Source organism: Cebidichthys violaceus, unplaced genomic scaffold, assembly GCF_023349555.1.
Source record: "Cebidichthys violaceus isolate CVI_PGR_0920_01 unplaced genomic scaffold, fCebVio1.0.p SCAF_2, whole genome shotgun sequence".
Lineage (NCBI taxonomy): Eukaryota > Metazoa > Chordata > Actinopteri > Perciformes > Stichaeidae > Cebidichthys > Cebidichthys violaceus.
Window position 1 is genome coordinate 14,871,003 of NW_027176372.1, and position 27,647 is coordinate 14,898,649.

The 27,647-nt window shown below is 42.1% G+C and overlaps 1 protein-coding gene across 2 annotated transcripts in view; it reads right to left on the reverse strand.

The window, feature by feature from the left end:
* The window catches only part of LOC137875430 (A disintegrin and metalloproteinase with thrombospondin motifs 2-like), a 105,217-nt gene that overhangs the window by 56,042 nt on the left and 21,528 nt on the right, over nucleotides 1-27,647 (reverse strand). For both annotated transcript variants that reach the window (XM_068714640.1, XM_068714639.1), the window contains exon 3: nucleotides 71-251. In XM_068714640.1, coding sequence (XP_068570741.1) covers nucleotides 71-251 — 181 coding nt within the window. The remainder of the gene's footprint in view (nucleotides 1-70; nucleotides 252-27,647) is intronic.

Here is a 27,647-nt window from a genome sequence, read left to right on the forward strand (position 1 = left end):
GAGAAGAGTGCAGCATTCAGTGAAGGGTGTGTAAAAGTGGAGGATGGCTCAGCTGGAGCCACAGACTGACCTCTGGAGTGGTAGTCTGCTGCCGTGCTGCTGACGGGCGCTTTCTTTACGGCTGAGGAGCGATAGATGACGTGTGTCCTTCCTCCTCCTCCCTCCTCCTCCTCCTCCTCTTCTCTCACTCCGTCGCGCCTCTCCACCGGCTCGATAAAAAACTCCTCTTGCTCCATCCTGATCATACCAGCCTGGAAGAGAGTGTGGAAAATGAATACTTGTAGATGAACTCTGACATCATGTTAATGCATGTCAGTCCCTCATCATAAACACAAAACACAGAGCTGCCGCTCTTCCCTTGTTTGCCTATCGCTCTTTTCTCCATCCACCCTTCACATATTCTCTTGCCCTGACAGTTTGAAGACAGAAATAGTCATTTTCTTTTCTCCACTGCTGTGTTAGGGGCATGCTGGGAGAAAAGAGAAGAGGACGGGACAGCAGTGATCCCTCCTGGGGCACAGGTCCAGAGTGACAACCGGCATCTGAAATGGCCAACACACAGCAGGAGATGAAACGGTCCCACTACCATCCTGGACTAACACATTCTGTCAGGTAATTCCCCACAACCGCCTTCCACACACACAAACACACACACACACACACACACACACACACACACACACACACACACACACACACACACACACATGACAAGTGCACAAACGCAAACTCACAGGGAGAGAGAGTGAAAGCAGGGAAGTGAGGGAAGAGACTGCAAAAGAGAAGTTAAGATGCGTGCATACAGAACACACACGCATAAAGGAGTTGCGTGCACATAAACGGGGAAAACAGGCACTGGGAAAATTGCCCGTCACTCTCTCTTATTCCATCTGTCTGTTTAAGACAACTGGTAATTACCAAGGCAACGCACTGCTGTAGAGGAAAGCCATGGGGGAGAACACACAGAGAGGATGGAGAGGCTTTGGAGAGGAAGAGTGCAAAAGAAAGAGAGCGATAAATGAAGAGAGACAACATCGATGCGATCAGCGCTTGTCCGCTTCTCCCTCCGCTCTGACAAGAGAAGGAAGGGATGATGAGCGAGTTGAATAGAGAAAAAAAAAAAAAAAAGCAGTGTACATTACAGAGGAATGTGTGATGAAAAGCTGCATGTGGACCGTTTCTTCACATGCTAAAACAGAGAGAAATGCCACGCTGGGGCACAATGACTATATGTCTATATTAACCTATTACATCTGTCATCACATTTAACCCACAACCGAAATTAATATGGATTCCATAGTGACAGATATGTTTTTGCACATAATGATAGGAGTAAATTCAAACTCTACAAACATATTTCAGGGATGGATGGAAATCTGTCAGTATATATTTAAAGTGCAAAATCCATTGTAAAAAAATAAAACAGATTATATTATCTTAAGACAAAGATGGTAAAGAGGGTTTTGAGAGGATAAACACTAAGCACTCTTTGCCAGAAAGCCTTTGACTTACTACACTGAATATTCATGTTATGTACTTTATTTACTTATTGCAATACAGTTTCTCTATTTTGTAATTATATTACTGCTCCGTCTCCTCCATCTCATGCAGAACCTCCACTCATTGCCCGTCTGTCCTGCAATCCTTCCTCTGTAGCTCTTCTCCACATTTTTATCCTGTTGAAGTTGATCATGTTTTTTTGTGTGTGTGTTCTTTTTCTTTTCAACTGCTGCCTGTGTGTTATCTATGTTTTATCATTTATTTGTCATATTTGCATGTGTTTTCTTTATGTTGCAGTGAGTTGAGCTGTCTCAACCACCTATAAATAAAATAAATTTGACTTAGTGTGAATAGAATAGAGAAAGATAAAATGAGAGTTAGTCCATTGACACTGTCAGGAGCCCACTGTGTGAGGTGCAGTCATGAGAGAAGAGAGCTGAACACGTCTTTATCCTTGAAGTCATTATTACACTTATTGAGCACCTTGGCTCTAAAATCTATTCTTTTCCTTTAGCATACTACTTATTGAGCTATAAGTTGAGCATAAGAACTTGTGTGCTCCCTGAATTCCTCAGAGAGGCTGATTTGAAAGGAAATGGATATTAACAAAAGTGACCCCTCAGAAATAAAAATGTGCTCTTATTCTTAACTCTCGTCCTCTGCCATTCCTCTCTCTCTTTTTTCCCCGCCAGCCTGAGGCTTTGGTCCCGGAAGGATGTCGACATGCAGCTGACCTGCCCTCTCACACTCCCTCCCTCCCTCCCTCCCTCCCCGCCCCTCTCCCTCTTTCTCCCTCCACCCTTCTCATCCCTCCATTTCCCCGAGCCGTGGTGCGGCATTCCGATCGGAGCTGATGGATCTGCGATGGTGCATGCATTTCCACTCCAGAATACCAAGCAGTGGGGAGAGGAGAGCTGTGTCAAAGAAAAAAGATGACATGTGGGACTGGGAGACATGGTTGGATCGATCGGAGCCGGCATAGTGGGGGCGGAGGGTTAGAGAGAGAGGAAGGTGCAAGGGAGCAGAAGAACTGGACAAGTGCTTTGAAAAAGCTTAAGTGTATAAGGCATCAAAGCGCCTGCACGCATTGCCATAGTGAGAAGCATTGTCTTCATCTCCTCTAAAGCAGGAGCAGCCAAGTCCCAGTCAAGGGGATTACAGGGAGGCTTGTCCAAACACTGTGTCCAGAACTACTCTAACTAGAGACATTTTAGACTCATCTGCAGTACACCAGCCACCTTAATGTGGCAACACCCGTTGGGTTATTCAAAGGCTGGGCAGGGTTAAGGGCCACATGGAGATATACATGTAAAGGTCAACTGTGACGACCCATTGTTGGAACGGGTGAATGCAAAATGATATGGTTGGACTGGAGTGAATGTATCTGAATTAATCAAATAAAGAAAAAAGGAACTGTAGTTCAATACCACCTCCAAAAAAAAAAAAAAGTAACAACTGTGACAGCTTGGTAAAACTTCTCTTTGCTATTTTTGCATTCATTTTTAAGACAGCCCCTAAATTGAGCTCGTTATTTTCCCATCGACTGTCAAGTCACGCAAGATTTTCACAGCTCCAGGCGCCGTGGTGACAGCACCTGGGCAACATCAGTCAAGCTTTATCCTGCAGTGCCAAACCAATACTGTATGGTGGTTTTATCGAGGGTGAACCATGCAGAATGACTGAATATCAAACTTCAAACTATCAACACTTTTGTATTTTTTTTTGTTCACCCATATGTTCAAATTTGTACTTGGATTACTTTTAACAGTGACAGAATTCTGATATTATGAGACTTATTTCTGAAACTATGGAAATGCATCCTCGATGGACATCACTGTAAAGGGTGAGCTCTACTGATTGCAGCAGCGGGTGCATGATGTCTGTGTCTAACATTATATAACCATAGTAATCCACTTGTTGCATGCATACAGCCTTTATAAATAAATTCCCGTCCCCACAAAAACAACTTAGTTATGTTGTGGCAACTAAACTACTTGGTTAGGTTTAGGAAAAGATCGTGGTTTGAGTTTAAATACCTACGGAAGTGATGTCACTTAAATAAAGGAATTATTTAACGTTGACTTCTCCCACGAACAGCGGTCTCCTGGGTCAAAGACAACTTTCATATTTATAATATCGGGTATGTCAAGGTGAATCAGGAGCTGATAGAAGCTCTTGGTTCTTCCTTTGTAATTGCTATATATTTAGCATTACTCTATGACTCGCCTGTTCAGGGATCTCCATGGCATCAGCTGCCTCGCTAGTTGCTGTTCTCTTATTACAGTAAATTCATTGTGCTCCTTTGGGTGATGAGCCTGAAGATGTTTTATTAGGTTTGACATGTTAAAATGTAGCTTATTAGCTCCACTTCCCTCATGAGACACTTAAATCTGACACAGTTGCCTTCTGCGTCTCATCATTATCTTCATTGATTATAAAAGATTTTCACATCACACACACAGGAAGTGTCGTTGCACATCTGGCTGAAACCGTCATGGCTGAGTCTGGAGTTCAAATGGATTTCTATTATATGTTCACTGTTACTGGGTCTGTGTCTCCTTGTCACCACAACATCTGACCATTTGTATATAGTGGAGGAAACATGTACCAACATGGTAATGGCAACAATGCTTGTAAGTATCAAAATAAACAGAAGTTTCTGAATTGAATGCTAATAGTGCCAAAGGTATACTATGAGAAAGATCTCAATAAATGATTGATAATTTAATTATTAATTAATAAGGTGCTAAAAATATATTTTCAAATTTCCAATGGAAGGTTTCCATAGGCAAGTATGGGTATTATTTGGAGTAACTCGATTTTTTGTATTTTTGATGGATAGATTAATTTTGCACATGCTGTAATAACTGATAGAAAAACAAACAATCAATAAAAAGGAACAGTGAACATATACAGCAAATCCTGAATAAAGTAAAATAAATATAATATGTTTGAAATGGACTAGGCAGAAGTAAACCCTTATAAGGTGCTGCTCCTTGCTATAACTTAAATAACTTAAATAATGAACCTTATGTCGATCATATATACATTTCATTTTCTGGAAGGAAACTGATGTTTTCACATGTTTCTGTTCAATGCCTTGAGCGCAACAAACAAACCTCCCTTCACCTCTGATCTTCTGTGAAGGTGGTGATGTCTAAGAAAGCATGGTTAGATACCGCCAGGACTAATTCTAAAAATACGCTGTATGTATGGCATTAACTGACCCTTATGAACAATTTCTTTGAGAATTTCACCACCCTCCCCCAGTCCTGTCACACCCATAATTCCTCATGCCTTTGACTTAAGCTCATTACAGTAGATGCTTTGTCATGTCTGAAAAGTTCAATCAACATTTTATGGACTATTGGTAGTGAGCATCACATGTGCATATCTTATGTAGTGGAATTCACCTGTTTAGTAAACCGAGTCGTGGGAATCAATGCCACCGCTCAACATAAGGCTTAGTTTTCTAACTATTCTGACGCTGAAGAAAGGCAGTAACTGAAACACGTACTTCGTTATTAATGTTGTCAAAATGCTATGACTTTGCTGCTTCACTAAGACTCAAATGAACAAAGAAATGCAAAGCTAGAAAGATGTCTTACTGTTGAGCCGTCTGATGCATTTCAGTTCATATTTCAATCAATTTAAACCCTTCCTTCAGTAGATTTCCCTCACAAGGAATAACGATGCAAATTACATCAGAGTAATTTATCAACAAAATTAAAGAAGAGAAAGCATTTGCACAACCTGCACCAAATATCTACATCTGGCTCATTATCAAAGAAAACATGCACACACGCATTGGATTATTATTACTGTCGTGACCATTGAGATGGTGACACTCACCACAACCCTCCCCCTGAGACCTAGAGCCAAATCTGGATCCTACACACTGAGTGTCCAGTTACAACAGGAGGATCCTCTGTGTTTAAAGGCACACCGAGCTCTATTTGAGGATCTGAAAGGAGTAACTCAAGTCCTGGGTAAGTGTCCTGAGGGGCACGTGAGACAGACGAGCAGCAGAAAAGCAGTGTAGTGGAGTGGAGGAGCGGATGTTGTGGTGAGGATCAAAGTCACACCCGGTCGGGGCCCTTCAGCTCAGTCCACCACAGGCAGTGTGTGAGAGCGTGCGTCTGATCTGGAGCCACTATGTGTGTGTTTGATCTGATTAATAACCCTGCTACTGCTATGGCTACCTTCACACACAGTTGCACACACACACACACACACACACACACACACACACGCGCATATCCACAGGCCGGAAGGGCAGACACAGTCACACAAGCACAAACACACACATCCATGCACAAATATAGCTTTGATAGTGACTCACTCATACTGTGTAACCCTCCAATTCATTCACCCTTTGAGTCATAAGAGAATCAGGCCTGTACAATAGTAAAGCTGATGTGACAAATTAGACACACTTCAGAGAGAGAGAGAGAGAGATTAAGAGAACACGTCACCATAAATATTAAATTGTACCTTTATGCTCCCCCGCTTATAAGCTCTGAGAAAGCCACGTTTTGTGTTTGGATTATGAATATTGCTCTGGCAAAAATGTACATTTATCTGAAATTTCTGAAGGCGACATGAAGCAAAGCTATTGAAAACATTCAGGGAAGCTACAGTATATACAGACACTGGTGTGACCCTTGGCACTGCGCTGCTTTACTCTCGCAGGAGAAAAAGGTAGAGAGCAGAGGGAGCAGGAAGAGGGAGAGAACTGCAGTTAAGGTAACGTATTAACACAGATTCATTAAGTGAATGACATTATTTGATTAATGTCCTGAAGAGCGAGGCGATTACCACATTTTATGTTAATCAGGGATATGCAACAAGGAGGAGAATAAATCCGATGTGGCAAACAAAATATATCAAACATAAACACATGAAAGGAGGGAGGCCTTGTCATACATAAACCTTCTCATATCTTTTTCTACTCTGTTGTCTGTCAGTTGCCCAAACACACTCACACACATGCATATAAATGCTTACTGATACTGTCAGTATATGTGTGTGTGTGTTTCTTTGTGATAGCCAGATGCCAGTGTGAATTAAGCCATGCAGGACTTAGCGATGAAGCCCCATTCCTGTCACCCTGCTCAGCTGATTACATAGAGTGGTCTCCAAAAAAGGTCACACACCTATGTTGCATACATACACATGCATGGTAGCCCTGTCCCAGTCACCCTCTAATTCTAACCCTCTTTTCCTGCTTTCTTCACGTCATTTGCAAATTGTTCATCTTTGACCTATTTTTGATCAGTATGTCAGCTAAACTACACTCTCTCTCACACCCACACACCCACACACACACATACACAGTCAGGGTCATATCGGGTTTTAACTCTCCTGGCTGGCCCGTACACATCAACTGTCTCTGACCCTCTCAAAGAAAAAAGAAATTGTAAAAATGCAGCAGTCAAAGGAAGAGGAGGAGACAGAATAAACAGGAAAGGCCTTCTGTGAGTTCCTCACAACGCCACTCTGAGCCTTTAGCCCGTTATCTCCAGGAACATCTTCCTACTTATAGCTGGACCCCCAGTGGTGCACTTCAGTCAACCAGTTCAGTGTTTCCGTCCTCATATTCCCTCCTTGCTGCCAAATAATCTGCTCTCTGCTTTCCTCTTTTTCTTTCCCCCCTTATTTTTTTTCTTACAATTCCATTAGTATCCCACCCTCCACTTATCCGTCTCTTTCAGTTTCTGATAATACCAAGTGATAGAGGCACTCCAAATGTGTGAAAGTGAAGGCAGGCCCAGGTGTTGGAAAAAGAAGACAGACAAAAGACAACAGAGCACAGGCCATATTATTTAGACTCTGGATGGCACGGGCCTAAGAATAGCAGTCGTAAGCCAAATCTGGAAAGCCTGACCGCATGATCTGTGGAAATTTTGGTTCAGAGCGAGAGCGTTGACACACACAGAAACACAGTCACTGACAGTCTGGCGGATAGACTGAGAGACAGAGTGCCAGACAGACAGTTTGAAAAGGAGGCTGCCTCAGTATCCCGTCTCTTGCTTTCTCTCTCTCCCAATTCCTGTTGTTGTTAATTAGGACAGAAGCTTCATCCCTCTGTTTTCTGTTCAAATAGAGATTATGAATCAGCAGTACGACAAAGAGAAAAGTAAAGGAAACAGAGAGCAGTTAAAGCATAAGATATGTGTGATAACCAGCCAGGAAGAGGTGATGGGTAAATGAAGTGGTGGGTAAAAATGAGAGACTTGGAAAGTGACAGATGAGAATGAACAAGAAGATTAGAGACAAAAACATAAAACTAAAGCAGTGGAAACAATAATGGTTTCAAGGAAAAGGCTGAAAGGAATTTTGGATCAACAGATGGAAACCCAACTTGAAGAAAAAATAGAGAAGATAATTTATGAATTAGAGGTATTTGCTCCATAATCAAGTCAGTACTGAAATAAAGCAAAGGTCCTCTCCCTCCCCCGTTGTTCCTCCCCCTCTTCTCTTGTCTCACACTTTCGTTCTTTTTTTCTCGGCAGTCTAACAGCTTTCTCAGACAGCCAAATGTTCTTGGCCTGACCACCATGGAGGAGTGAGGACAAATGGAGGGAATGTTTACGAGATCTAATCATCAGAGGCATCCACACTTGGGCTCTACTGTTGTCTTTGTGTGGCTCAGGTATTAGCAGAGGGCCTGTACTTTCTGCGGAGGGTGGCAGTTTGCTGCAAAAAGCCAGAGGCTGTGAAACATAAAGCTGATATTGTTGGATCAAACTTACCCCAACCCCAGAGGAAAGTTCAGGGTGGCTGTTGTTGTGTTGCATTTACAGCATCCCCAACAATGCCAAAATGCCATTAAGGAAAGCTCAGAACTCCAAACAGACCCTGGGGCAAAGCAACAAAGGCAATTGCTGAGGAAATGTTTGTTTAAGCCTTGAAAATTCTAATTTCATCTTGTGTAAATTGGGGAATAAGTGGATCTCCATAATAAACAAATTCAGGATCCTGACAAAACAAGACCTGTATTCACTTTACATATGATTCCAACAGATAAAGGCCATGGACAGACACATTTATAGGATACTGGGGTTTGAGTTCTTCTTGGTTCCTGGTTGTCCAACAGTTTTAACATAACTTGATTCAATAAACACTTAAATGGTGCTATAAAGAGTATATCATTTCTATTGCCTTCTCAATGGCTCTCAAAATGGTGATGACAGGGCTGCCGTCTAGCAGCTAACGGTGCTAACAGTGCTAACAGTGCAAGGTACGACCAAAGTGCTGACGGAGCTAACAGTGTTTACCTGATGGGGAACCGGAGGGTGGGTGCTACGGTTCCACAACAACGCATTTGGTTATCAGCTGTGACCGCCATATGAGCCAAGTGCAGAGCGGCGGCCGTGAGCTAACCAGTGGGACACGCTCACATGCACTAACATGCACTAAAAGCATGGCCAGCCCGGCTATAACAACAAAGCAAGGAGAAGCTTAGCTAACAACACAGAGAGAGACTTCATTCTCTGCTCAGGTAGACATTACTCCACTAAATCTTTACATTACAAATAGTTGTTTGCTTTGATATTAATGCTCTGAGTAGCACTTTTAATGACAATATTATATATTTTTGCAAAGATACACACAAACATCTCTGCAAACCTGCACAGTGACTTTTTTCTTTCTTTCTAAAAACAGGCCATCGACTGCTGCAATGCAATTTGACATTCATCCATCACGTGCATTGTTTAAAATAGCAAAAACAACTTTGCAGAGATACATGTTACTATCGTTTAGCTGTTGTCTCAGAACCATAGACAGCGTTGTTTGTTGTGTGTAGAGTGTGTAGGTGTGGCGCTATCCGTAGCACTGAAACGGAGCGGAGGAGATCGATCGGCAGACGGACAGAAAGCATCACTTAGTTCGTTTCCGTAGCCTACTTCCAAATTTGTAAAGAGAGAGAGAAAGAGAGCTGCAGACTTCAAACCTGATTCTATGATTGGACAGAGACTTGTTCATAAGTTAATTAATAATTAAATAAACGGTCCACTTTGTAGTTTTTCCTGATTTTTCAACCCCATCTCACGGTCTTCCTGAGTGGATGGAGTTTGCTTAGTTGCCATGGAGATTTGACAGATAGATGGTTGGTTTTCGAAGTGGAAATTAAGGAAATTTATCAGAAAAATAAAAAGGTATGCTAAGCCACACTAGTTTGTAAGTGACAAGATGGACACATTTTAATTAACAAGAGGCTAATCTTTACAGCTCTTTAGCCTTTGTGTGCTCCTTGTCCTCGCTGTGCTCATTCATGCCAGCAGACTAACACACACTTTTACACACACACACACACACACACACACACACACACACACACACACACACACACACACACACACACACACACACACAAAGAGCACCAGCTAAGCGCCCATCAATTCCTCTTACCGGCCTAGCGCAGCCATCGATCAGTGTGTATGTGTGTGTGTGTGTGTGTGTGTGTGTGTGTGTGTGTGTGTGTGTATTTCAGTGGGTTCACATTTGTGTGTGTGGTCTTCCGGATTGATAAATGACCCCGATTAGTGGCGACTGACCGCTCTATGATTGCAATCTAAGTGCAGCAGAACGGCTGTTCTCAGAGCAGTGTTGTCTAAAGCAGTCTGTGATTAATACGACGACACTTTAATGAATTATAAACCAACCACAGGCCTGAGATCTGCTGGCCAGTCATAACTACATCCCTCCACCTGTACATTTTGAGGTAGTCAGTGGAAAGATCATGACATTTTGAGGTAATCTAGGTTTTGTAGCCTACAAACCTTTTCAAAATGAAGAACCTGGTGTCATGAAACAGTGAGAAAATGCTGGCATTTTCGGATCCCTCCATATTCTGTCCGTTTCAATTGTTTGGATAAGCTGTGACTTTGGGTTTTTGAAATGTGGATAAATTATGTTTGTCTGTATGAACAAGATTCTGAGATAAAACCCAATAAACTTGAATTGTTCTCACTTTCAAGAAATCCCTCTTTATCTCTCACTTGTTGTCGCTCCTCTTCTGTCTCACTCTTCCCTCCACCCTTCTGACCCTCAGTCCTGCCGACCCCTCCCTGATTCTGACAATCACACACATACACACACACACACACACACTTGCGCACACACACGGATCCAAGCTCAGATCCACACCCATCCCCATCCTTATCTCCACTCTATCTCTATATCGCCACATCTATTGGGTATACCTGTAACCTAGCAACAGAGGAGAGTGAAGACCCTCCCCTACCTGCTCAACTGCTCTGACTGCTGGACCTGACAGCCAATCAAATTGTGTCAAGGCAGCAACTAGAGCCAATCAAATGTTTGCTATAACCGGCTGCCCACTGCTCTCCACCCTTTTGACCCCACATGTGGACAAAGAAACAAGCATGCGCATGCACATATAAGGCATGCTTGTGCACTCACTACATCACATGCACAAACGCAAACACATGGTCTCTTGAGGCCACCAGGAGAGATCGCAGGATTGGGCTGACTTGCCTGTTGATTTTGTAACAGCCCAAGCTTCATTAGCAGAGTGAGGAACGCTACCTGTGGAACCATGATACACACGTGTGTTTGTGGTTAAGTGTAGCTTTTGCAAAAATAAGCATCCATGATGAGATGTATGAAGCAGCTCGAGACCTGCAGAAAGTGCACATGCAGTTCTAGGTGAAATATATGTCATATTGAAACAAGCTCTTTCTGTACGACCAGTTCGTTCTGTTCTCTCAGGCCATATTTCTTCTCTGTTGGGAGACATCAGGGTCCAATCAAATAGATCCTCTGTGCTGTTCTGTCTCTTTGACCACTGCTGACAACTTCTCGATTTATTTCTCTCTGCATGTGGTGATAAACGTAATGTGTTATGGTAAAGGTGTGTGACTAGTGGCTCCTTGTCGCACTATTGCAGTATAAAATGTGTCTTTCTATAAGCACTGGTGTTACCACGAGCCCATACAGCACTGTGTTCTTTATGTCCTTTTCTTAGAGCTCGAACCTAAGTGACATTCTCATGCTTCCTCTTGGTAGGATAATCATACAATGACGTTTTTTTGTGACACAAATTATACCCAGAAAAACATTTCACCTTTGGCTACAACCAGGAGGCCTAGATTGTATTCTTAACAATTGCCATAAAGACATTCAGAGCAGAATGTCTCAAAATTCCTACAAATCAGAAATATTTCTTTTCAGGTCTCTGTCCTCCACATGGCTAAGTGATTTGATACAGAACCAGGATCCCAAGTGATAAGGGGTCCACAAATATCCTGCTTATTGAACATGATTGCCTACACCACAAACAAGAAGCCACCATGATGCCTTCAAAGAAAGGCATTACATCCATAGGTTTTCTGATTGTTATCTAGGTCCTGCATCTAGAGAGCTCATGAAATATATTGAAAGGAATCCTAAACTTCCGTTTTCCTGACCAACTAAGATGCGACAGATGTTTTTAGGTTTTTAGGTTTCGATAACGTAACAGAAGCGAGCACTCACTACATGTTTAAACTTGCATCTCACCTCAAACTGTATGTAAGACGTTAAAAAACACCTACGTAACAAAGGTCATACAACTCTTATTTTGGCACATATGCTATGATTTATTGTAACTTTTACAGCTCTACATTTCCAATTTGTTTCTTATGAGCCTGAACACAGTCTCAAACAGGGTACTTCTGGCTTAAAGGGTAACATCTGTATTTTTCAACCTGGACCCTATTTTCCCATGTTTTTGTGTCTAAGTGACTAATGGGGACAACAAGTTTTGAAATTGGTCTTGTATTGACCGAAAGCGCTGCAGCCAGCAGCCGCTCTGCAATGTAATCGCTCGGGGCAATTCCTCACAGTCAATTTGTGTCCACTAAAAGTGCTTGTTTTTGCCACTGACAGATCGTTAGTGTCTGACAACATTATAGAAAGAACACTACAGAGAAATAAAATAGTTTTTTCTTTACCTATCACTTGATTCAATCTGTTTGTTATTGTGTCACATGACTTGTTACCATAAGGCAACGGTGGCAATGTGGGTGAGAGTTGGAGAGAAGAGTGCCGGTGTTTTCAGTGTTTTGAATGTCGAGCTAATTCTGACAATGTGGATGCGACACGAGATTTAAGAACAAGACTTCCAAAGCGAGACACACCATAACAAACAGACTGGATCAAGAGAAAGGTGAGAAAAACACTTTATTTCTCTGTAGGGTCTTTTCCATAATGTTGTCAGACACTTATAATTACAACCCGAGCCGGTCAGTGGCAAAACAACTTTTCAGTGGACATAGATTCACTGTTAAGTGTTGCCCTGAGCGATTGCATTGCAGCCCATTTATCATTTGTTGTTTCCATTAGTCCGACACAAAAACATGGAAAAATAGGGTCCAGTTTGAAAAATGCCAAAGTTACCCTTTAAGCCATAATGTGACCACACCTTTGCTGATAAAGTTTGCACTGTGGAAGGATCTGCCTGACAGTCTGGGACTCACTGAAGCTCACTTATTTTAATTCTTTGCCTGAAACTCACTTTTATCAACTTGATATTTCTATTTTATCCTTCAATTTTTGTTTGTTTTGTCAATTTTATTCATGTCACTCTCTGTTGCAAAGTACTTCTTAAACTTTGTGTTACAGATGAGAGGTATACATTTTTATTGCATGTTTTTTTCCCCCTCCATTTTATATCATCCACCTGTGTGGCATGAGGGGTTTTCTCCTTACCCTATCCCTCTTTAAGCTCCCTCCTTTTCTCTAACCTGTCTCCTTGACTCCTGCTTCTTTTATTTTCACATTACTCCCCTTTCCACTGGAATCTGTGAAAACGCTGTGGAAGTGGATACGCAGGAAGGCAGCGTGTGAGGGAGAGAGTCCCTTATCTACCTTTGAATTTTAAGAGCTCCCTCTCTCGCTCCGGCGACGGCTCTGGTTACACTTCTTCTGAGGGGAGCAATCAAAGGGGGACAATTGTGACAATTAATCAGACTCTTGTTGGATAGATGGAAAAGGAGAAGGGAGACTGAAGCAGAATAGACAGGGAGAAGGGAGAGACATCTCGAGCCACACAAATGTGCACATCTAATACTACAAACATTGACTTTCAAGTGCAACTAGACTTAATCTGCACACACCAAATATTACTATAGGAAAATCCCCAGTATTCATCAGAGCTGCAAAGGCCAAGATCTTAAATCTTCCTAGTAAAAGACAACCAAGGCCTCCGACTAGTATTCCAAGAATTCCTGGTATGAAATCCAGTGTAGCGCTGCATGAACCACTGTGTGTGTGGTGTGTGGTAAAGTCCTGATGAGGTGAGGAGGCTGTATTAAGGACAACTGTTGCTTTGGTTGGTGAGCACCTCAGACGTAAAATTAAAACATTTTTGATTTTATAATGCTGTAGCAATCACAATAATGGAGAAATCACCATAATATTCCTGCAGTATTCCAATGGAAAGAATATTACAGTAAAAGAGACAGAAAGTTTCAATAACAAATTGTTGTTCATTCATTTATCAGTTTTATTACTAATCATTGCAGAAGGTACAACCTGTAAGTTTATGAATGTATACATACCTTTTATTTAACAAATCTTGCTGTACTTAAGCAGTAAAACTCACATTTATTATATTAACAGTGAGAGCTCCTCAAATCACTATATTTCTAAAGACCTAAAACTAACCCAAACAGCGGTTTCAATTGCGTATCCACCATATTTACTTTACGTCCTGTCACATAAAATGCAAAAAGAGACTCTTAAAACCCTGTCAGCGCTTCTTTTGCAAGATGACAACTCTCTCCACGAAAGTGCAAGGACGAATGCACGTCAACTTTATATACTTGAGTGGATGCAGACGGCTGGTGCGTGAAGCATATTGGAGCCGTTCGGGGCAATCAATGGGAGCGTCAGTGAACCAAGGCCACAAGGACTACAGAGCCTCTTTGTTTTCCAACAAAGTAATTCTCTATTTCTCTTTCATTCTTATTGAACAGCGTACTATATGTAGGAGAGCTCATAGACACAAGAAAGTGAAAGAAAGTGTGAACTTTTTTACCCAAGTGTGTGTCTGTGCACACAGTATAACTTCTATTATTATCCAGGGTGACTGTCTATCCCGCCTACATAATGTGTGTGTGAAGGGAAGACCTGGTCAGTTGTGGAAAAACTATAAACCAGAAGGTATTATACAGTGAAGAACACACCGTCGCCCAAACAGCCTCAACTTCACGCTACAATTCATTTAAATTTACGTGCACACATCTGGCATAAACTCATAGAGGAATTGACCGTTCGCTGAGCCCCACCACCTTTGGTTACTGCTATGCCTGTCAAGCTTTCCATTCTCGCATGGCATGGCACATATAGAATTTAAAACTGCAGCAGATTTACAGCTTTTGCTTAAGTGTTGATATTCCCCCGTTTTCTCCAAACTGGGGGCGTACCGACCACCATCTACTGTAGATAATACACTGACTTTGGATAAGTACCCCATACAAACCCACTACAAAACACCCAAACTATCCCTTTAACTATAAGGCAATAATCCCGCAAACTGCAGTGCGGGACAGCAGTAAAACTAGAGGTGGCGCATTCTGATCTCAAATGATTTAAGTTGATTTTAATAACAAAAGCACACTCACGAGTCCATGGTACTTTTGTGGCCGATCAAAAAGTAATTATTTAGATAAAAACATGAGTGAGGGAAAATGAATCACAGTGACATCTTGAGGTGAGATGGAAACATGTTGGCCTACGCTGTGATTGGGTTGCTCTTCATTTAACAACAATAGGCTTTTCTGGATATATACAGCAATTAACTATAAAAGTTTTAATAAAAAGTCAACTTTTTCTGTGAAATCAATCAAATTTGACAAATACAATCAAAGTTGCTGCACTACTTTGATGTTTGATGTACCGAGACATTTTTTGAATGAAATTCCGTGTGGAGATTTCAGGGCATTTCCTTCTGACGTGTGAGCACTACCACCAGAGGGCGACACTGTGACGCTCCAGGCCCGTAGGAGCTCAGTGGGCAGCGAGGTCTGCGAGGTCTGCCTGGTGGGCAGAACAGAGAGAGGAAGACAGAGACGGGGGGAAGAGGCAGAATGTGTGTGGGAGAGAAAAAACACTAAACAGAAGGTGAGGCGAGACAACTGAGTGGGGGGCCATGAGACTGAGATGTACTCAGAAGGAATGTGTGTGTGTGTGTGTGTGTGTGTGTGTGTGTGTGTGTGTGTGTGTGTGTGTGTGTGCGCATGAGGCTTATGTATCAGATCTTGCATAAGCGCAGGTGTCAGCAGGTGCATGCAAGCACTAATACAGAGTGGTGCATTGGCATCTGTGTGCATGTGTGTATATGTGTGTGTTTGTGTGCCTAAGGACAATACTGCTCCCTCATTACCCAACTGTTTCCTCCAGTCCAGCACTAATGAGGAGCCTCACCGTCACCGTGGTAATCAAGGTCAAGCCTAGGCCAATACACAGAAGCAGACACACACACACACACACACCTAGCAGAACTACAGTGTGCATGTGTGTGCTCAGCTGCATTAAGCGACACATTTACAATCAGAAGCATTACTTTACATGGATTTATGCCAAAACAAAAGAGGAAGACGATGACAAAAGCAAGAGGCAAATGGGTGGAGTATCGTAGGATCCCATATGATCCAAACAATTTCATAAGAAGGATGTGGGTGTGATGTTATGTCCCTTCAGTCTCCTCCTCCTCTTTTTGCCAGATGAAGACAGAGAGACAGAAAGAACATGAGGGAGGGGATGCATGCATGAAGACAGGTAGAGTCAGGTGGAGACAGACGGATAGACAAAGAGGCATAAGGATGAGAGAGAAAAGAAAGGGAGGGAGGGTAAGGCAGGGTATGATATACGGGGGAACATGGCTGGGAGAAGGGAGGGAGGTGAGGAGAAAGAGAGGGAGGAGTAATTAATGAAAAGAGCAAGACTTGGCTCTTTAGTCTCATCCCTCAAGACGAGCCTGACACTGCTACAGCTAGCTAATGTCATAGCAACAGGGAGAAGGAAAGTCTCATGGGTGCGGCACAGGAGAAAAGAGAAAAGAGCAGGTAGAAGCGAGAAAGAGGTGGTAAGGGGGGAGGAAACCGAGTGAGGGAGGATAGGATGACGGAAGAAGGAATAGAAGAAGAGGTGAAACTGAGAGAGAGATGAACACTGCAGAGTCAAGGACAGAGACATCAGGTTATAGAGTTATGTGAATGATATAAACATGGAGGAAAGGGAATGAAACAGGAGGGGGGAGGCAAAGAGAGCGAGAGAGAGGGCTGGCAAAGAGCCAAAGGAATAAAGGCCATACCGTACCCTTCTCCCTCTCCATTTCCTTTCCTTTTTTCTATTGTGCAGCTATACCTGTGTTTACCATTGTTTCTATATCTAATTATATCCCCTGAATAATTCATTAGAGTATCAATAATTCAGCTTTAATTAGCAAAAACACACCAGACAGACTTGGACCTCACTTTAACAAATGCAGGACAAGCGTCAAACAGAACCACATACACACAGTGGGAGACATTTTGTTTGAGGTGGCCTACAAAGAGAGTGTCACATGTGAAAATATGAGCGAGAGATGGTGTTAAAACTAATACCTGGCAAAATCTTAAAGGGGAAGTTGTCGAGACACACAGTCTGAAAGTTATCCTGTTGGCAGGATAACACACTTGGACTGCAGATAAAAGAGGATGTGCTGAGGTCACTGCCGTACCATGAAGTTCACACACAACCCCTCTATTCGAATTCTAAACTACTAAAAAAAAAAAAAAAAAAAGCGAAGTCTAGTTTACTGAAAATCAAGACATGCTGAATTTATTAAAACCACAAGTTAACTGAACCAGTACAATGTACAATTAGGATTAAATATTGCATTCAAATTAGTTTGGACAAATACATAATTTGTACATTGAGTACATTGAATGTTTTTTTTTTAAGTGATAGGCCACATGACGTTGTCAATTACTCACCCTGTGTTTCCTTGAATCCTTGAAGAAAACGTTTGTTTTCTTACATGCCCTCGCAGTGAATGAAGAATTGAGAAATCTGAGAAAATTCTTGATGAATTGAAGTAAATGAGGTCGGCACTTAACAGCTAAACTTCTATTTACAAACTCTCATAAAACACGAGCAGCATAATCCAAGTCTCATTCACTTCAAGGTAACACAGGGTGAGAATTTGATATAGAAATGGTAATTTTGTGGGCAAATAATTCCTTTAATTGATGCTTGACCATAAGGGGCAGAAAACACCAAATCAAGGTGGCAAACACACAACACTCGATCAGAGCTGTATTTTTCCTAACATTGTTCTATTTAAAGCAGGAAAAAGAAAACATATTCAAAACATGGTGATGAAGTACTCTTCTAAAAAAATAAAGTTCACTTCCTTTATCCAAACCTTTCGACAGATCCCACACCCTTCTTCAGAATGGTGGTCTATGCGGATGTTGATGGGATAGCGTCATACTAACTTGTTATCATGTGACTAAACTTGTGCACTTAAGTCACCGGATGACACGGCAACTTCCATCTGCTGAAGAAGGCCAAGCTCCAGTTTGAAATACTTTAACACAGAGTTTCCAATTTGAAGAATGACTCTACACGCTCCGGCTCACACTGTATTTAAGCCTGTTTCCAAACACTGTCATGAGGCTTTATGTCATTTTTTGACGGCTAGACGTATTTAAATTAACATCACAATAGTTCCCTCATTAGCACAGAGTGACTGCTGTCAGGTGGGTTTCAGCTACACTTCTAACTACATCTCTGGAGGTTTGGCTCTTTGGACTTCTTGTTTAGCACTACAGCAACACTTCGCAAAACACACTGCTGGACACAGAAAGAAATGTGTCACAAACCAAATCGCTTTCAAGTTGTTTGAGCTACTTGATGTGAAAGAGTCTGACGGTGATTTACACCCAGCAAAAGAGGGAAGACGAATATGACAGATTTATATCTCTCACTCAGCCACCACATCGCCTCCATGTTCTCCTAGTCTTTTTTTATTTTAGTGTGAATCTTTGGCAGGTTAAACGCAGAACTGGGGCTCTTAAAAGGAGCCTGTTTTATCCATCAGCTCCCTAGATATTTTCCAGAGACAGTTGCTTCAACACACACACAAACACACACAAGCACACACACATGCGACTCATACACAGACATCCCCACAACAGCATCTATGTGGTAGACACGGATTAGTAACTAGGACCAAAGCCACTATAAAAGATTCCTACCTAGAGCTTATGACTCACGTCTGTTTATGTCTGTGGAGTGTTTGTGTCTGTACAGTGTGTGTGTGTGTGTGTGTGTGTGTGTGTGTGTGTGTGTGTGTGTGTGTTCCAGTCCAAATAGACTGTACACCAATAAGATCTGCCTCTGGATCGATTGGACTCAGACTGTGCCTCAGTAGACAGGCCGGACCTGTTGTTCTCTTGATTGATCCATCCTCTGTGTTATGTGAGTGTGTGTTTGTGCGTATAAAAGACAGAAAAGAAAGCTTTCTAAACTGATTAAAATATGAGAGTATTTTTTATTTATTTTTATTCACCCTGTGCAACAATCCTTAAAGACCTTTAAAACAATCCTTTTATGTGTTCCTCTGAAGACATACTGCACAGCTCAACCATCATCTCCATCAACTGTCAAACCCAACACAAGGTTCTGGAGGTCAGACAACATGCCAAATTGATTTCATTAAATATTCACAAAGATTTATTACAACAACTGGGGCTGGATATCATTTGAAATGTTTTGATACTAGCGCCTTGGTTTCACTACAGATACCAAAACAATACTTTTATCACACCGTAATTGGAGGAACATAGACAGGTTTTTCTATAGGACTCTTTATTAATGTTAAAATCCAGTTTAACAAAGCAGCTACACTACAACCTCGCTCAAATAAAAGAGCCTTAATGTTTATATTAGAAGCTGTCTGATCAAAGAAAAAGTATATGAACCTAGAAAGCACTCAATGCCAGCTTTTGATACTCTAAGCCACGGACACATTTCAATCAGTACCAACAAAAAACTGACTTTACACTCAGTCCTAAAGAATATTGATTTTTGAGACCTGTGGTTCAGTTAATTTGGTCCACACTGATGGAAAAAAAAGATGTATTGTTGCCTTTTAGTTCCAGTTCGTTGTTCACACTAGTTGATTACAAACCAACCAAGGGGAGTAAACATAAAGACTGACGCGTACTTCATTCTACATAAACACATGTGGGGAAATCAAAATCATGTTGACTGACATCAAGTCATGCAGCACTTCACTAATTCATCTCCTCCGGTGTTCAGCAAGAGCCATGGTTAAAAAAATGACAGGTCACTTCCTTGTCATTTCACGTCCAGAACATGGTTGTTTAAAAAGCATTCAAAACACAGCAAGCCATTTGAACCAAACAGGCAAACGGGAGTTTGTTCACACCCAACCAAACAGGTTAGGCGTGAAAGCACCCCAAGTGTTGCCTCTCAAGCTCTCACAATTAATTATTCCTCATAATCTCAATATACATCACACATCAGCCCAATTTCTCCACGGCTAACACCTTATTTACATGCATAACACACAGGGAATGGAGCAAAATGAAAGTTGTGAGAAACAAAAGAGGGAGAGGATAAAGCTGAGAAGCCGGAGCGGCAGGTTAGCACTAATGGTCAATGACATGTTAGCACTGTGGCTAGGCTTAGCGCAGGCGTTTGAACTGCTGAAATATTTACACGGCGTACAGAATGAGAGACTCATTCACTTCAAATCAGCTGGAGCAGCGAGAGAGAGGGAGCTGGGCCACTTTCCTACCTCTTCACTGCACTGAGGTTAGCAGCACATGCAGTCAAATGGACAGCACCACATGAATTATGTGCATGTGTGACTTTTTCGTTTACTTATTCATTTTTGCCCCGGCATGTTGGACCTTTGCTTCAGTTTGTTTACAGGCGAAGTTTTAGCGATGACGAAGGGCAGAGACAAACGTATGTGTCACTGTTTGCTTTTTGTTGTCTCACACAAACATGTTTGTTCCTTTGTGCTCTCTCACGCACACACAGCTTCATTTAAAGTGTTGTGCTAATTCTTTTTATGCTGGATGTCCTTTTGGTCAAGTCTCTCTAACAAGGTGTTCTTTGCATCCATCTCTCTCTCTCTCTCTTTCCTTTATCTACCTATAAGAGTGAACAGACTCTCCTCATATATGATACGGGGGGTTAAAGACAGACTGACGGACCTCAATCAACTTTGAATTCAACACTTTAACGCAAGGCCTTCCCAGCCAGTATATCTAGTATTTGAGATCATGTTTACCGTTTGTGTGTTTGCATGCTTGGTTTCCCTATGCATGAGCCCAAGTGGGTGTGTGAAAGTGAACCATTCAAACTCCTCTGAGTGTTTTTTCTGAGCGCTTGTCAGCTTCAAAGACGGGGGTCGAACCAACAGGCACCTGACACAAGCTAACTTGACATGTTGCCATGACAACATAAAACAAACATACATACTGTATTTTCATAATGGCTGCTCAGAGTCTCAGAGTGGACAGATGACTAAAGTTAAGGATGTGGGAAGAGAGACAGAAATGTGTCACTCAAGTTCTTCCTTCCCTGTGAAAACTTTCACTCTCTCCGTAGTAGTAGTGTTTTTGTTTTCACCTTCAACCACGAAGGATTGAACTTCCTCACCTTCTCCCTCTCATTTTTCCTCTCTTGCTCACTGGCTGCACGAGGTGGACTGCCTGGAAGCAAAGTTCCTCCTGAGCAAGCCTGACAGTTCCTGCTTAATATTTAACCACTGGACAAGCACGAACACACGCACTGATGCTGCACTGTGCATGTGGAGATGGACATGCACAGAAGAGCATTCATGCACAGGCACAAGCAAATCAAACTCCATCTGTAAATGCAAAATGTGAAGTTTGATGGTGACAGCTGTCCCTCCAGGAGGACTTTCTGCGGCTCACATGCACGACGGGCTTTGCGGCAGAACCCACGTGCTTTAACATGGCGGTTGCTGATGGCGCTGCTAATGACAAGTTATGTTTTCAGGCGAAGCTGCATGAGGTTGTCCATTATCTTTTTTCCCTACTGGCCTCTTTCTCTCCTTCCCTCCCACTCTCCCCCTCTCTTGTTCTTTCTCTCACTTTTCTTTTTAATTACCTGATGTCTCCTCGTCTTGCCCAGACACCAATAGAGATGTGAGCGGCACCGTCTGCACTGAACCGTCTGTGTACATCTGATCTCTGATCTTTCCTCTGTCTGACTGTAGTATGTGTGTGTTTTTCCCTAAGAGTGCTTATTACTTGCGTCTCTAGACACAACCTGGCTGTACTTTCTGTCTGTGAATATGATGGTTTTACAAGCATTTATCATGCAATAATGTCTACATACATTTTCAAGCATATTCTTGGCCATCGTTGTACAAGATCAAAGATTGATTTAAATGACCGGTTCTGGGGAATAAAGGATGTTCATAACATAACATAATCCTGTTGATATTTGTATGTATAATAAAGGTAACAACTGGTCCAGCTAGGGCTGCAACAAACAAGTATTTTCATTATCAACTAGTCAGCTCATTGTTTTGGTCTATAAAATAAAGAAAAATGCCCATCACAATTTCCCAGAACAAAAGTTGACATTAAAATAGCTTGTTACGTTTGACCGACATTCCAAAACCAGCATTCACGTTTTAGAGGCCATTTTGGCGTTTTTGCATAAAAAAATACTTAAAACAATGCATCGTTTTATCAAAATTGTGGCCATCTGTATGTGTGCCATGTACTTTCCTTTACTCTTTCCCACTTCCTGTGACAGATCTCACTGGGATGCCCCTTTTCTCTCCTGATTCAAGCTCGGGTTCCCCATCTGCGACATGTACGAGGACAGGGGCGGCTTGTTGCACTTCAAACACAACCGAGAGGCCTCTGGCATTCTTGGCGCTACAGCAGAGGCCACCGGATACTGAGGCAGAAAGTTACCTGCCAACGGGGTCCTCTCTCTGTGTGTGTGTGTTAGTGTGTGTTTGGCAAGGATTTAAAAGCCTTCATTCCTCTTGTCATCCCTGGCATGAAATAGGCAACATGAGGAGGGTTTTACATTGTGGTTTGTGAAAAGGATTAACTATGTTAGTCATTTATTACATAAAAATACAAAACATATGTTGTTTATGGATTCTCAAATGTCAAAATAAATGAGCAATTCTAAGAGATTTATAAGTTTACAAGTCATTAACAAATCAACGGTGTAATTCCAAAGACGGATTGAATGTGTAACATGCTGCTGTCACAGTTATTGGTGAAAGCAAGGAACTTTTGTAAATGACTGGGACTGCAACTACTACTCATTTTGTGTTAGAGTACTGTCTTTTTCCCAGACTCTAAGTTGACACATTAAAATTACTTGTTTTGTTGTTTTAAATGATTGAAAGTCCTCCACCAGACCAGATAACCTCGGCCTATTCAGAAATATATATCCCTGAGAACGTGCATTGGATCAAGTTTCAACAAGAAAAATAAAATCCAGAGCATTTGAAAAGATAAAATCAGACTTCTGGTTCCACAGGGAGCATTTGAAAATGGAACTATTGAGCTCTCTGACACAGTCAACAGACTCCGTGTTTACAGTGAGGATGTTGGAACGATCCTCTGAGGTCTACACACTTTAAAAACTGATACATCAGACATCTTCTTTACACATTCTAGAGGTGTAATGTGAGCGGATAAATAACACTTAGGGACAGCCAAAGCATAATTTTCAGAGTGAAAATTGTTAGCTTTAGAGTAAGCACTGTAAACTGTGGCAAAATAGGAGAGGCAACTACTGTAAAAGGACTATATAAACTGTGTATAACATTTCAACAATCAATATATATATATATATATATATATATATATATATATTGAATATATGTTCAAACGCATGCAGAATGTGTAAAAACTAAGCGGGTCTCAAAAGATTACTATGAGCATCTTTATATCAGGCTACAACTCCAACAGCTTGAAATCCCAAGATGTTGTATTCAAATGCTGAACTAGATACAGTACAAAGACGTAAGTTTGCACTGATCCAAATGGAGTGCTTCTGATTATCAAGAACACAAGGTAAAATAAGAGAGACACAGAGAATGGAAGATAGAGGATGACATCAGAATAAATGATTGAGAACAAGCCAATGGAAATGTGGCTGAAATACTTTTGTTTACTCACGGTTTCTGAACGGGGATATAGTTTAATTATCTAATGGTGATTGTACAGCAGCACAACTATGCTGTGTGATATAGCCCATATTGACGCGTTTCATATACTGTGAGATAACATTTGTCACACATTTTGCCATATATACCAAATATGAAAGTACTGTGAGTGGGACACCACAACCGTGACCATTCTGCTTCTGTTGTGACAGTTTGTTTGTGGTCAAGTAGACAATCAGAGTGAGTGACGACAGACACACTGTGATCCATGCAACCTACGTATGAATGACTCCTGATGCAAAAGACATTTTATGAATCAAAAGAAATCAGTTTTCAGACAACTCTGCTTCCATATTGTTGTTGTTTTTTGCGGTGACGTCATCAATTTTGTGCTTGATGACTAGGAAAAGCACTGCATACTGTGTAACTTGGCGGTATGTGAGGACACAATAGTGTGCACAAATATTGCTATGCTGCATTTCTGCTCAACCCTTTGCCCAGGCACGCACACTCACACAAACACACAAGCACACTGGAGGTCAAATCGTCTTTATGCCAGAAACCTCGGAGAAGGCCACCCAGTGAATAGCAGCCATAACAGCTCTGCACGGCAGGCAAGACACTAGAGAGAAGGGCACAGCGTGCACAGCAAAGATATCTGTCAGAGCAGCCGGCCTTTTGAAAAGCACCACAACATCTATCAGCTAGAATCGTGTGCGATCCGCGTGGAGGAGATGCTTCAAGATGTGTCAAGGAAGCACAGTGGCAATGCTATTGATATTCCTGCGAGCTGTAAGGTTACAGAGGACTGCCAGTGCTTTCAAATGAAATCGGCCTCTTTGAAAAGACAACTATTTAGACACCGAGAACAGAAACATAGAAACAAAGCTGTTTTCAGTTTCACAGTTCCACAGTTGATTTTGAAAGGCTTACATGGGGCTGCAGATGAAAGCACGGATAAAGGACAGCAACCTTTCAAAGCAAAGTATCACACACTATAAGTTCCAGAAAATCAATGCAACATCAGTACACTCAATGTTTAACCACTCCTGATTGCTATGGTAATGCAAGGGGTCAGTTGGTCAGACATGCACGTGGTTCCGCAGTTACAGTAAATGATGCCAGCCATTTATGTCACGCACACACACACACACACACACGCATACACCCACACACACAGGCTCCATGTCTGTATCCATCTAACACGACCTCCCTCATTAGATGGAATTAGCCTAATAATTCATAGACAGGCCTGGGAAAGGGAATGGGACTGGGAAAGCTGCCACATTCCCTCAAATTCCCTCACACTTATTTAACCCTCACTGGGTGAGGAGGCAGAGACGGGAACAACAGAACAGGATCAGGCCTCAGGGGCTTGATCTGGATATGACAGGGGCAACAGTGGAGAAGCGGCTCTGTGATATGAAGAAGTGGGGCATAACTGGATCTACAGACCATCTTTCCACTCACATTTCGTCTCCTATGGACTCAAATCAGTCTCAAAGTTTTTGTCGCCATTATTGTGACGCTGCTCTTTGGAAACTGTAATGCTCTGTGTCAGTTTTAAAATGGAAAATTGGTAGACGGTATTCATTACACTTTACACTTAATTTCCCGACCCCAGCTGCACCTGCAAGAAATCTGATTAGAAGCAAGACTTTTTTAAATTAATTCCTGGAAGACTTATCTCATCCAACAGCTGTAGTATCCTGAGAGGCGATGCACACGGGGCTTAAGACTTGAAATCCATTCAAAAATAAAAGAAACTTGCCCGGACTCACTCCCAGGGGTCAAATATAGCTCTTGGGTAGTGGCCCTCTGCTTCATAGCGACGCACAAGGCACCCTTCAGAGTCTGCGTCATCATATTTAAGAGCGAGAGAGGGATTGGTGCATGGTGGATGTGACCAACGAACACTGGACTTTTACTCAGTGGAGCAGCATTCGTGTCCCGCGTGAAGCAGAAGTCACGTGATGTTATGTTCACATCTTTAATTACTTGACAAGCATACTTATTTCAAGCCAAACTATGATCTTTTTTCTAGCCCTAACCAAGTAGTTGTGTTGCCTGAATCTAACTGCGGCCGTTAAAACAGCCGACAAGCGGCAAAATATAAAGAGTAGGGATGAGCTCACGTCTCGCAAATGGTCTGCGAATGTACGGGTCCCATGCATGCTGAACTACGAGCAGCCTGGAGAAGTGCTGAAGCCTCAACTTTGTGTTTTTGTAAGTCTGTCAGTCTATGACTCAAGAATGTTTGTCTGTAGCGTAAGCCAGTAAATATGAAGAATTAGTCATTTTTAATAGTAAACAACAGTAAAAGACAGTTGGTAGCAGCTGTCCTAGATGACAAATGCCTCATGTTAAGCAATGCCCGCCAAGTAGTTTCACTGCGGCCTTGTCAAAATCATGAAGTTGTTGGCTAATTAATATCAACCAGTCATCTCGAAGTTGCTCAGCATGTAGCTTCAGGTCAGGTGCCTTTACCTCCTCTCTCTATAAACTGTATGTATATATGAGATAAAGTCAAGCTGAGGGTTTACAGTCAAGATGTCCTCCGTGTGTAATATTTTTTTGGCATCCGTGCTGACAGAATGGCTTTAGGAGTAATTTCCACCCCTCAGTCCTCTCTCTGTTGTTCTCCTTTGTCTCGCCCCCTCAGCCGCCTGCCCTTCTTCCAGCGCTGTGATCCTGTCTGGTTATTAATTCATAGTTAAATCTAAATGGTCTGGACACTCACATAACCCTTCCACTGCTGTTCATTTTACGCTTGGGAGGGCCACCACTGTGCAACCCCACGCCCACTGATGTCCAACAAAACACACATGCACAGAAACACACATGTAGATGTTCTCCACCATGTTTTTCTCTCTCATTTGTATGCATAGCAACTTCTCTGTGTAATAGCATGAAGAAGTTATGTTTTGATTTTTTTTACCAGCAAACAGTGCGCAACTATGATCATCATATTTTTTGGACCCTTCACAGGAAGAATGTAAATTATGGCTTTGCCGCTTGTGCTGAAAAAGTATGAGCATTAGCATAGTTTAGATGCCATTCCCAACAAGCCATTCTGCTATTACAGTCTCAAGTGGCCAACTAACTACAAATTTGTACACAGGTCCACACTCACTCCTTCAACATGCTGCTTCAAAGAATATTTTCACACACTCGCGCAACACACACATACACAGAGTTGCACATGCGTACACGCCCCTTCAGACTGTCAGGATAGTGATGAATTGCAAGGAAAAGGGGGAGCAGTAATCGGACACGTCCAGTGCTGGGCAACCAGTAATTAAATCCCTTCATTAGGTCAAATATTTGATTATGAAGAACCCTTGGGGGTGACGGGGTGTAGCAATGACCTCTCTCTTTTTGGGGGAGGAAAAAGAGGAGAGGAGAGGGGAGGGGAGGGGAGGGGCATCAGTGAAGAAAGAAAACGGCAAGGTTGAGGATGAGGAAACAAGGCAAAACATAGACAGAATGGCAATAAAGCCATCTACATATTGTCTATAGTCAATGACTATGTTCTTCACACCTCCTCCCTACTTTTCTCTCTGTCTCTGGATAGTGTCTGTGTGTTGTTGTAGTAAGTAGAAAACGCTGGCCACAGCATATTGCTAATGTGTTGATGAAGGCAGCCCAGGCCAAAGGGAGTCTCTCTCTGGCGGAAGACAGACAGTGTGCGTGTTCGACAGACGAGTGAACATCACTGGCCTCCGCCTCAACCCTCTCTGGGAAGCTGCTAGCTTCAGCCTGCGAGTGCATCTCCTCCACTCTGCTGTGCTGTTCCTTGTACATTAGCCTGAGATAACACAGGGAGGGATTATGCACATTAAAAGGCAGGAGTGTGTAGGATTAGCACAAAGTAGCAAAATGAAAAGAAAGTGTCGGTTCATTTCGTTCTCATTGGCTTTCATGTGTTTCATTTTTTTTACTT